The 12,478-nt window shown below is 34.0% G+C and overlaps 2 protein-coding genes across 4 annotated transcripts; one reads left to right on the top strand and one right to left on the bottom strand.

The window, feature by feature from the left end:
• Window positions 1–490: 490 nt before the first annotated feature.
• Window positions 491–4,862, top strand: LOC144556996 (trafficking protein particle complex subunit-like protein). Its single transcript, XM_078305522.1, has 12 exons — window positions 491–916; window positions 1,651–1,735; window positions 1,837–1,967; window positions 2,061–2,166; window positions 2,264–2,278; window positions 2,500–2,645; window positions 2,939–3,131; window positions 3,266–3,337; window positions 3,421–3,537; window positions 4,061–4,105; window positions 4,508–4,606; window positions 4,701–4,862. Exons 1-12 carry the CDS (start codon window positions 603–605, stop codon window positions 4,719–4,721), a joined length of 1,344 nt encoding a protein of 447 aa, XP_078161648.1. The 5' UTR covers window positions 491–602; the 3' UTR covers window positions 4,722–4,862.
• Window positions 4,863–5,064: 202 nt separating this feature from the next.
• EB1C (end binding protein 1C) lies at window positions 5,065–8,849 on the bottom strand. Of its 3 annotated transcripts, none has more exons than XM_078305525.1 (7): window positions 8,620–8,849; window positions 8,050–8,205; window positions 7,597–7,703; window positions 7,295–7,511; window positions 7,009–7,122; window positions 5,894–6,209; window positions 5,065–5,321 (listed from the first exon to the last, which is right to left on the bottom strand). In XM_078305525.1, exons 1-6 carry the CDS (start codon window positions 8,725–8,727, stop codon window positions 5,910–5,912), a joined length of 1,002 nt encoding a protein of 333 aa, XP_078161651.1. In that variant the 5' UTR covers window positions 8,728–8,849; the 3' UTR covers window positions 5,065–5,321; window positions 5,894–5,909. The 3 variants fall into 3 exon arrangements, with proteins under 3 accessions (XP_078161651.1, XP_078161650.1, XP_078161649.1); XM_078305524.1 differs by having other exon boundaries at window positions 5,085–5,321; window positions 5,890–6,209; window positions 7,009–7,125; window positions 8,620–8,842; XM_078305523.1 differs by having other exon boundaries at window positions 5,085–5,321; window positions 7,009–7,125; window positions 8,620–8,842.
• Between the last annotated feature and the right edge of the window lie 3,629 nt (window positions 8,850–12,478).

Genomic DNA, 12,478 nt, shown 5'->3' with positions numbered 1-12,478 from the left:
ATTTTTTTAATATTTTTTGAAATTTATTGAAAATCACTGTTTTTGGATAGTCCATAATTTTCAGATCACGTGATTTTCTAAATATCTAAAAAATAGTAATTTTTTTTTAAAAATGTAAAATTTGATCTCCAAACACATATTAATATGGAAAACAAGATGAACAGTTCGGATCGACCGTTAGGATTTAAAAACTCGAATATAAAGCTGTAGCATAGTGCCAAATCATAATATGCATAGTACCATAAACTCACTCTTTTTTTTATTCTATTCTCTTTCTGCACATAGCAATAGAATTTTAATGCGCAGACCAGATCTGGTAAGCGCATGCTTCAAAAATAGTGCACCAACCCAATCTGCGTACGTATTAAGATCTGAATTTTCAAACAAACGGTGATAATATTAGAATTTTGAAAGTTTAGGGTGGTAACTACAAAAATATCAAGTTTTGACAGGATATTTTTCAATTAGTAAAGTTTTCAGGGGTACGCACACAACTCTCCCAAAAAGAAAAAAGAGAAAACTTGAAGAGAAAAACCTGAAAAAGGTTCTGTACTGCACCAACAAACTCGATTTCTCGATTTCTCCTCTTCTCTGACTCAGCCATGTCAGGCCAACACACAGCCGCCGGTGCGTCGCCGGGGCAACATTCTCTGGCCTTCCGAGTGATGCGGCTGAGCCGTCCGGCGATGCACGCCGATGAAGCTGTGCTTCGTCTCCACCCGACCGATCTCTTTGCCGGAGAGGATCTATTATCCGATGCCAACCCTCAGGTCCCGTCAAACCTTCTAGATCTCGCTTCCTCTGATCCTTCCTTCCCCGAAGGAGGCGAGTTTGACTTCAGAAAGAGGTTGTTCATTGATAATCCGACTGACGCCATGGGTCTCTCTGGCTTCCTTCTGCTACCCCAATCATTTGGGTCGGTAATCATCAAACAATTTTTTATGCTAGAATTTACAGAGGCCAGATGAGATGTTTATATTTCTTATCCATACCAGATTCAGTTATACAAACCAGATTCATAATACAATGGTGGCTGTTTCCAAAATGTTTGCCAACAAATTTTACATATTTTATTACTTTTTTTTATAGATTAGTTGAACATCACTACTTTTGAATGGTGATTTTCTACCTATCTAAATAAATAGTACAAAAAAATATTAAAAATGTAAAATTTGATCAAGTGCATTTTCATATGGAGATCATGTTGAGCGGTTTAGATAGGCTGTTTGAACTTTGCAAATTTGAAATATTGATTCATAGTACGGACCAATATGTGCTATGCATAGTACTGTAGCCTCACTCACCTTATTAACTGTAGTGTGTACATGCTATGGTGGATCAGTACCAGGGATTATAACTGGTACTGGCATCACTGCTGGATTTTATAATAAGAAGGGTACTGGGTTCCGTTGATTGTGAGAAGGAAGTGTAAATATGGCTTGTTTTTTATACATTTTCTTTGAAATTACTGTGATTCTGATCTCAAAGCCGACAAAAGTTTTTCATTCTGATTTCTCTGAATGGATCATGTAAATTTTGATGTTTCTAGTGATAAAGTTTAATATTTAGGAGCTATACTAACTTAATGTAGATTAGAATGTTTGACATATTGACAGATTGAAACTGTGGTAAAATTTTGCTGTTTCTTAGGGCAATATATTTGGGGGAGACCTTTTGTAGCTACATTAGCATAAACAATAGCTCTGTCTATGAAGCGAGAGATGTTATCATTAAGGTAAATCTGCTTTATTTTTTTCTAAACCATAGGAATTTTATCTGTTTAGGCATTTTATTTTAAAATTTTGCTCATGTGTGACAAAAAGCTTTTGTATCTAGGCAGAGATTCAAACTGAGAAACAAAGACTGTTGCTTCTTGACACCTCAAAATCGCCTGTTGAGTCAATTAGAGCTGGTGGCAGATATGACTTCATCGTAGAACATGATGTTAAAGAACTTGGAGCCCACACGTAATATTTTTTATTTGCATGTTTTTTGTACATAGCAAAATACTGTTTGTCTGGCTTTTTACACTCATATTTGTTGATTTTTTTTCCCCATAGGCTTGTATGCACTGCTCTGTATAGTGACGGTGACAGCACAGAGCGGAAATATCTCCCACAATTTTTTAAGTTTGTTGTGGCTAACCCTCTTTCTGTTAGAACAAAGGTACTTCTTGTTACCTTAAATTATTTTATGCAATTCAATATCTGATATAGTTATTATATTAATGTTTATTAAGGATTTATTTCTTTCCCATGACCAGGTTCGCACTTTCAAGGTAGGTGTTTTCTCGCTTGTTTCTTAGAAGATCTTCTCGTAAGTCAGCCTTTTGATTGATTTGCTGTTGATTTGTGATTTATTCTTATTAGAAGATGCGAGGCATCTTTGTAAGCTTTTAAGCAACATGAAAGTGATATATATATTCATCATGCAAATATATATTGTTGGAGTGCTAGTATACTCAATTTTGATTTTTCTCGTGGTGTCCTGGTATCTCAGGATGATACATTTTTAGAGGCTTGCATTGAAAACCACACAAAGTCAAACCTTTATATGGATCAAGTTGAGTTTGAACCAGCACCCCAGTGGGCTGCAACAAGATTAGAAGCTGATGAACACATCTCCTTGAAGAACTCTAGAATACGGTAACCTTTTGAAAAAACTACACTTGATGGAATGAAACGATTATATGATGCATGATATGTTGTATGCCAGGGTAACTACTGGTATAGCATAGTGATACTGTTTGGATCTCTTTGAAAAACTTTATATATTTGTGAAATCATATCAGTGTCTTTTAATATTGATCCATGACATTATTTATGTACTCTGTCATCGCCCTCCAGTGATTAAGTTTCAGCTGTTCAGAATAAATCTGGATGATTTAATTCCTAGTTTTTTTTAATTACTTGGATATTCTTTTCTGTGATATTTGCAGGAATATATTAAAGCAGCCAGTTTTTATAAAAGCTAATGGTGGGATTTGCAATTATCTCTATCTGTTGAGGCCACATGAAGCAGGAGGAACAAAGGAGGATGCTGGCACTGTTCTCGGTAAATTTCAAATAACATGGCGTACGAACTTAGGCGAACCGGGTCGCCTACAGACTCGCAACATTCACAACAACTTGGTATGATGCATGACCATATACTTGATCTCATTATATTTACTCATCTCTGATATAGTTTCCTCCTGTTAAAGCCACCCTAAGTACTAAGCAGGGGTACTAAATTTATATTTCATTTCTTTTATTTTTTTGGGCAGCCGCCTAAGAAGGACATAGACCTACAGGTTGTCAAGCATCCTTCTAAAATCGTACTAGAGCACCCCTTTTCAGTAAGTATTGAAAGTCAAGAGATGCAGCTTATTCTATTTTAACCAGATAGGTATGTGTCCTATTCATAAATATTCATTATTAGGTGCACTTGTGCCTTACAAATCAGACAGAGAGAACAGTAGGCCCTTTTGAAGTGTACATAGCTTCTGGTATCTCCGGTGATGACAGCTGTGTTATGCTGAATGGATTACAAAAGTTGGTAAGTAAATGGATTGATGGATTCATTGTTTATGTAATATTGTTTGACAGTATCTTTGTTTAAAGCCTCTGAACTATTGCTCTGGGTTCAGTTGGGCCCTCAAAATAAAAAAAAAAAATCTTTTGTATCCCTTGTCTATTTTTTTTTTTTTTTGATTAACTTCGTTTTATTGCACTTGGTCCAATCCAACCCTTCACATGCACTTAAATATGCTGTTGGCATGGTTCTATGGTAATATCTTAGATTATGGCCTCTTACTGTTGTGTTAACAATGTGGTATTCATGTGATGACATGGTGCATAAGTCAAATGATGATGCGGTGCCTCATCGTAACCAGAAGTTGAAGGAAAGGCTGCAATTGTACCATGTACATAAAGGGGGGGTTGGTTGCATTAGAGAGATTTTAGGGGTTCCAATTGAACCAAGCACAATAGCCCTAGGGCCAAAAATGGAAATTTCTCATTATTTAATTGATATCTTGACTTTTCTTCAAGTGTTGACAGAGTTCTACCTCCTTGGGCAGGTTTTACCTTTGGTGGAAGGTTTGGATTCACTCAATTTTGACCTGGTAAGAGGTTGTTTTTAGGTTTTAACTTTCTATATTCGCTTGCCAATTTCAGGGGTGGATCTTAATGCAACCCTAATGGTGCTTAGCCGCCCCTAATTTAAACAAAAAAATCATGTATATATTGAAATTTAATTGATTTTTTTTTTTTTAAGTTTTTATATATTTGAGGCCCCCCCTCATAAAATATCTAATGTGTGCTTGTAGCCTGGTGGCCAGTTTTTACATGCAATATATGAGATATCAAGGTGGAACCAGAAGGAAAATAATGCTCTGTTAACTTGATAAATTGTTTTTTAGTTACTTTTCTATGTCTTAGCTAATGGTCCTCTTGGTTGACACAACATGGTGGTAACAAAGTAACATTGCACAGAATTAATAATTTATTTGAATATATATGCGCAGAACATGTTGGCAACACAAGTTGGTGTGCAGAGAATTTCCGGAATAACAGTTCATGCTGTTCAAGAAAAGAAAGTATATGATTCTTTGATAGATATTGAGGTATATATCTCTTTTGAAATTGTACCTACCTATATATTCTGATTTCTTTTGAAATTGTACCTTAACTGTTGATTTTCATGTTTTTCCTTGGCAGATTTTCGTTGATGCTGAGTGAATTTAGTCAGTCGATCATCTCTTTGTACATTTATTTTATTTATGCACATTAGCTCTTTAGCCTTATCTTGGTTTTGCATCACCGTGTAATGAATTTTGTTTCCTGCAGATTTTCTTATAAATTTAAACCATCTGCTTTGTTCGTGATTGTCTTATAAATTTAAACCATCTTGGTAACAAAACATGGGAAACACAAATGTAGTACTTAAGCAAGTAGGCATCCAAAAAAAATTATGCTACTCAATGTGTATTAAAAGTTAAATGTAGTACCGATACATCTGGTACTACGAAGATTTGTTCAAGGAAAATACATCTTAGTAATATATAATTGGAAGTTCACACACTGTTTTAGGACGCAGCTATACGGCAACTATCTGATATATCACAAGACAGTAATTAGAAAGAAAGAAAGAAAACACCAAGGAACCTGAAAGAAGCATATAGTCTATAGCCCGACTGAAAAAAAAAAAAACACTACACCTCACTAGTAAAGCTAACATGCAATATTAGCCTAGTAAACACACCATGTCTGTCTATAGAACATATTCTAAGCTCATCAATTCTATGATGACAGCCAATAAAGCGTTGCACCACATACCACCTGCCAGTGGAAATATTCGCAAGTATTAGCTTAAATTATTACAAAGTTGAGATGCTATTATTCTTAAATTATAAAAAAGTTAGTTCACGAAATCATCTTGTTCTACCTAGTAATTAATATAAAATATATGAGGCCGAGACCCATTTTTCCATCCAGTGGTCCGAACAAATTCAAAATTTGGCTGTGTTTCCTTGTGAATGCTGGTATTAGGAAATATCAAAATAACTTTACCCAAACAAAAATACAAAGAAAAAAACCAATATCAATGTACTGCGAGCATGAAAGCATGTTCTGATATTCCCAACAGTGAGTACCAACAAATAACTTGCAATTAATTAAACTTGATTATATATTTTATTTTTCTAGAATAACGTGTTATTAAAAACAAGAACACCCCTGTGTTTGTTTCTATGTTGAATTGCATCCCAGGAAGAAAAAGAACCACTATTAAATAGAAGAAAAAATAGCCATTTTGACTAAAATGATTTTTCCTTACATAGTGGCATCAAAGTTATCAAGTACCAGTCCTTCAAAGAAACAGGAAAAAATGTTATATATACATAAGAACTCACCTGGCAACAAGGAAACTCAGTAGTTTATTAGTGGCGATTGCTGCACATCCGAGATATCAGAGAGCCGTGGCCTCGAGCCTGATCCTATGTCAAATGCTTCCAAGCAATCGATGCTCTTCCTCTTTTGGGTCTCTGGATTATTAGACCTCTCTTCTGATACCTCTTCAATGGGACTCAGTGCTATTGGCTGGTTTATCTCTTCAATGGGAGTCAGCACTAACGGCTGATTTTGTTGCGCCACCATTGCTTGTGCCTCCGCTGCCACTGATGGGTCAGCATCAGTTGCATACAGTATCTTTTGGATTGCGCCAACAATCTGCATTCAAATTTTGTATTAGAAATGAAATTCTTTCACAAATATTTTGTCTCTCCATCATGCCTACATTTTTAAAACTTAAATGTCAAAAATAAAACCATTAGATATGATCTACATCATTTTCTCTATGCACATGTAAAATATTATGATATTTCAATTTTGTTTTGATTGTTATCAAGAGCTTGTAAAAATAAACCAATGTGGAAATTTTTTTAACGTTGATTATCAACTTATTGATTCATATAAAAACAAAACCGAAGAAGTGATAATTTTTTATGTTCATATAGAGAAAATCACATAGATCGCATCTAAAGGTTTTATTTGGCATATAAATTTTATAATTATTGTTAATAAAATAAAAATAAAATGGGGGTATGATGGAAGCACAAAAAATGGAAAAATAGTGAAACTGGCAGTGGCAATTGTGAACTGTTTTAAATTTTTGACAGGTTGATCCAAAGTCCAAACTGATCCATATATAACCAAGCTATTTAAAATGACTGATAGCTGGTGAGATAGATTATTAAGAATTTACCCCCAACTGACCCAAATCAGGTTTACAACCACATTTATATTTCTTTATCATAAAAAGAATGTGCAAACTAGGTTGAAATTTTCTATCAAAATAAATAAAAGAGAACAAAGCCTCATTATTAAAAATCTACTTTAGTGACCAGCTTTTGATTAAATTGCCTTGATGAAAGTTTACTTGTGCTCCTATGAGTAGAATTCACCACACATACTACTAGCATTACACTAAACACTACATATGAATTATAAATAAGAGACAGGTACTTACTGGTAAGTGATCGATTTCAGGGGTCTGGCATAATATTTCTATGTCCCTTAGCTTAGAGAAGTAGAAGTCACGTTCTTTCTCAAGACTATCAATGAAGACCTTCAATTCTGTGATCTGCTTTAAAATCAACAGTCTCTTACTATTTAATACACCAAATGACATACAAGTATCTGTAACATTTGCCTCCTTTTGTCTCAATTTTATACTGACATTACTTAATGAAAATGTAACTTGAGGTAATTTATGAGCAAATAATCAGAAGTACTAAAAATGCAAAAACATTTACTTGTTCATCACGTGCTTGGGCTCCAGAATTACTAGAAGATTTCACATTTCTTTGAGGAGCACTCGTAGAATGTGCATCACTTCTTCTTGTATTGTGAGACCCATGAGCTTTTGGTGCCGCACCGGAAGCCTTGCCATTAACTTGAGAAGGGGCTGAGGCCTTCTTGTTTGTTTCTTTTCCTCCTCTACTGCTTTCCCTTCTCTCCATGGCATTGTAGCTAAAAAAAAAGGTATACCTTAAATTTTTTTTTTAATGCTATTTACAACAGAAATATTAAAAAAGAAGATGTGCTGACGAATTACTTGCTAGCACCCCCTCGGTTGATGGAGTCGCAATATTTCTTCATCCACTGCATGAACTCGAGATTATCAAGTGGTCTCCCTTTAGTTAGCTTATTCACCTCAACATGCTGCGAAAGAAGGAACACAATTGTCGCTTAGTGATGATACTTAAAGTGAATCATTGTAGAACATATCATTAAATTTTTACTGTCTAGTATAAAAGCTAGTGATCAGTATATGCCAGATTCATACTTCTAAAAACAAATTTTATTAGTACGTTGAAACTGAATTCCAATAAACTAGATTATATTGTTATACCCAATTCAATTTGTCAAAGCACAAGTAGTGCTGTTTTCCTAGGCTGAAGTACCTAAATTATATTGTTATACCTGATCCCAACAAAGTAAATCCAAAAAAATTTACTAAATTGCAGAAAATAAACAGCTAAAATCAAGTAATGCAAATCAGCAATACCTTGTTGATTTTGAGCTTGTTAAAGACATCTTGAAGGACCTTGTAATTCTGTATCATCTCGTATTCATTCTTTGCATCAAAATTGACTTTATGCATTGGCACCATACCTGGGTGAACCACATCCATGAGCTGGCATGCTATTGCACCTGGCGCTGTCTGAATTACACAATGATCAACTTGGGCATCCAAAAGAAAAAGAAATTTGAAAAGGTTTGTTTAACCTATGAAGCCTCCAAGATCCATTTTGAAATTGGCAATTTAGTACGCAATACCTTGAGTACCAGTACTATCTGAACTCATGGACAGTTGACACTAGCAGGATCTGATGTCATTTCTCCTTTTTAATGGAAAATTGCAAGATAAAACGTTTTAAATTGGGTAAAAATTTATAAAATCAGGCCTAAAAGAACACGTGTTGATTAAAAGGATTTCCATTGGACCTAGATTTCTTTGAACTTGACGGAACTTTGTTAGAAAAATCCCAAATTTTCGAGGGTTTATCGTTTTAGAACAACATTATTAGAAATTTCCCAAACTGAAAGAAAGCAAGCAGGATGAAATCAGGATTACCTCTTCGACTTTTGAAATGCTGAGTTGAAGCGTAGAGTTAATCCACGCTATTATCTCGTTTCGACCTACAAAATAGGCTGAATCCATCATCCCTATAGTCGTCGCCATTGTTATGCCACTTATCTAGGGTTAGGGTTTTGGCTTACAATCAAGAAAAGCTGTAGAGAGAGAGAGTGAGTGTGTGTGATAGAAGCGGGATTTTGGAAATTCGAATGAAATCAGTTTGGTCTAGTCTAGTTGGGTCCCGTTCGTATAATAAAAGCTTTCGACTTTTTTAAAAGGCCAAGAGAGGCCTGAGAATAATATGCACCTGGATTACAAAACTTGTAATTTCTACCCCACAAGTCAGTTGAGGAATGTTAAGCAAGCCCATACACTTGCTATGGTCCGGGTGTGTGCTACTATGATATCTAAAAGAGCAAATCTAAATCCCTGTGCATGCGTACAAAGTAGCATTTGATGTGCCAGATCCCCTCCTTTCGTTTGGGTATTTGGTAATTGGTAAGTCGTTGACACGGGGACACGATGCGGAGCGCCTGTTCAGGACACAGAGAATCTAGATCTTTGGAGAGGTGTGAATCGGGAATTCTCAACCTCTGAGATATCTCAATTTTTGCGTGTTTTTATGAAAAATCTCAACCGTTTAAATACGTTCTGCACGAATTTTCAAGTCCAAATAGTACTGCCCCTGCGCTATCACCGAATAGGCACCGGACACGTCGGTCACGCAAAAATTTAGATATCTCAGAGGATAGCACTCGTAAGACAGCTGAATGAAAGTTACCGTTCACATCGAATCTAGACAGCTCTTTGTGCGAACTCATTTGGCAATTTTGGCGTTATAAAATTTGAATTTGGAGAATTTGCTGGAAAGTTTTTCCACTATTTCACACATGTGTTGCATTTCGAATGATAAAGGCGCTTTCTGATTTGGAAAATTTCGCTTCAAACTTCCAGTTCGTAGTTAGTACTAGACCCTTATTCCATTTAAAAAAAAAAAGCTTTCAGTTAGTACATATCAAATAAAAAATAAAGATTAATTAGAAAACTCATTAAAAATAAAAGATAATTTTCTCAAAAAAAATATAGAATTTCTCTAAATTATTGTCTTTCGTTTAATGGACCATAACTTTACAACCCAGGCCATTTCAATGTTATGGATTTTTTCCGTAATTATTTTGTTTTATGTTATGAAAAACTCATCATTTTAATTTGAATCTCCGTTGACACACTTTTCTCTTGTTTATTTCTCTTCTCGTTTCGACATATTTCCTATAATTATGCAAATAGAGAGAGAGCGAAATAATGCAACATATGCCTTATAATCTTCAAAAAAGAAAGAAAAAAAAAAGGAGGGGGGGGGGGGGGGTGGTTAGTGTTTCAAATCATAATCCTTAACCGAAATTTTTTTCTTACCACCCTAATAAATCAAAATTAAATCATTACCACCCGATTAATCGGATTTAAAATTCCACCATGAACACATACTCAGTATGCGTACGGACTAGGTATGCTTACCCAAATTGATTTTTTTAATATTTTTTTTTGAATTTTTTATTAATCCGTCTGCACACCCACTATGACCACAGATTTTTTTTTTTTTTTTTTTTTAAGTTCTGTGATGAATTGTTTGAATTTTTTTTTCTGTTCTATTATGTTTTGTTTTGTAATATTTAGAATTATATGTAAAAAATTTGACGGTGAAATTGTAGAAAATAAAACACACCTATTTAACAAATTAAATTTTTGACTAAATTTGAACTAAAAATTACTACAACAAATTATACACACAATTTGAGCAGCATTTTGTACTTAGTTGGTGCACAAATCGTTACAAATTACATGCACAATTTGATAAATGTTTTATACTACAAATTATATACGCATAACAGAAAAAAAAAATTAATCAAAAATTTCAAACAATTCACAATATAGCTAAAAAAAAAAAAATCCGTGCGCATACTGAGTATGCGGACGAATTAATAAAAAAAATTCAAATTTAAAAAAAAATCAATTTCAGTATGCATATTCAGTCCACGCACTGATTGTGATCCGTGCGCATACTGGGTATGCATTCATGGTGGAATCTTAAATCCGATTAATTGGGTGGTAATGATTTAATTCTGATTTATTATGGTGGTAAGATAAAAAAAAACGACATCTTTAAATAAAAAAGCATAAAATATAAGATGAGAAAAATATATTGTTTAATGTTAAATTTATATATAATAAAAAATATTATGATAAACTATACGAAAATTCATTGTACAATATGAAAAGGTATGCCTTATAATCTTCAAAAAAGAAAAAAGAAAAACAGAGGGGGGGGGGGGGGGGGGGGGGGGGGGGGGGTTTCGTGTTTCAAATCATCATCTTTGATATAAAATAAAAATAAAATATAAGATGAGAAAAATATATTTTTTTAATGTTAAATTTATATATAATGAAAAATAATATGATAAGCTATGCGAAAATTCGTTGTACAATATGAAAAGGTGCAGTACTTGATTCGTTGTACAAAAGGGTTTCTTAATATGAACGTATCATGTTAGTAAAAAAATATTGAGAAATGATTTTTTTTTTCTTGATACACCTTCTAGTTTCTTAATCCTTCCTTCGAAATTTCTAAAAGTTCATCCATTGGCACTTGGCAATAACCTTTTTACAAAATTGCGGTCTTTGGTTTTCATATTCACAAATTTACGCTGTTTTGGAATTGTGAGTTGATGTTTCGTTATACCTTTTGCTTAAAGTTCAATTCCTATGTATTATTAAAATTGTGCCTTTTGATCCCATTTTCTAATTTATGAGGATAAAACATTAAATATCATCAATGTTTTAATTTAAGGGCGTGTTCGACGGACCGAAGGGAATAGAAATGGTAATGAGATTGCAAATTATTTGAACTAATTTTCACGTGGAAAAAAAAATTTAGTATGAGTGATTTTTTTTCCACATAAACAGTAAATTCTGAACACGCCCTAACAGAAAAATTTGCAGTTATGCTTTTAATTGGTAAAATCCGGAATTTTTCTACTTACCACCTTAATAATTCAAAAATTCTAACTTTACCTCCACTTTTTGGGAAATTCAGAAACTATTCAAAAATTCTAGACCATTCAATGGTAGTAATTTTCTACCTATCTAAAAAAATAATAAAAAAGTTCTAAAAAATATAAAATTTAGTTTGCTAGTATAGTTTTAGATAGAGATCACATTTAACGATTCAGATTTGATTATTTAGATTTTAAAAACAAAAAAAAATTATTTTTTAGTGAACAGAAATATGGATCTATAGTAATCTGCACCAGTATTGTAAAAAACATCTATTTAGGTTGATTAATGATCGACTAGTCGTGGCAGTGATCAAACTGTAAACAAACTGTCAAGAAGTTTCCCGATTAATCAGCTGATTTTTTCCTATTATGACTAATTATTTATGAATATTTTTGATTAATTGTTTGATGGTACCATATCCGTCCGACGAGCGCATACCATTATTTACAACACTCATCTGCACTATGCATACTATCATAGCTCCACTCTTTCTTATAAATGCTAAAAAAAAACTCCGATTACATTTGTTCATTCCCTTCCCTTGGGTCATTCCTTGACTCCCTTGTTAAGTGTTCTCATCCAGCAGCGGGAAAACCTCGCCATTAGAGAATTGTCTCTTTGTGATCCTTCGCTCAAACCATTCTTTCTCTCGTCACAATGGGCTCTAATGGTGAAGGATCCCAGAACGAACGTAGCCCAGTCACAGTACAAGTTCAGTTGAAGGGTAGAAGCAAAATTTCCATACAAACAGAGCTTGATCAGACGGTCGAAGAGTTGAAGAAGGTATTAGTCGACCAGACTG

Source organism: Carex rostrata, chromosome 7, assembly GCF_964058835.1.
Source record: "Carex rostrata chromosome 7, lpCarRost1.2, whole genome shotgun sequence".
NCBI lineage: Eukaryota > Viridiplantae > Streptophyta > Magnoliopsida > Poales > Cyperaceae > Carex > Carex rostrata.
This window is presented reverse-complemented; position numbering and strand designations above follow the sequence as displayed.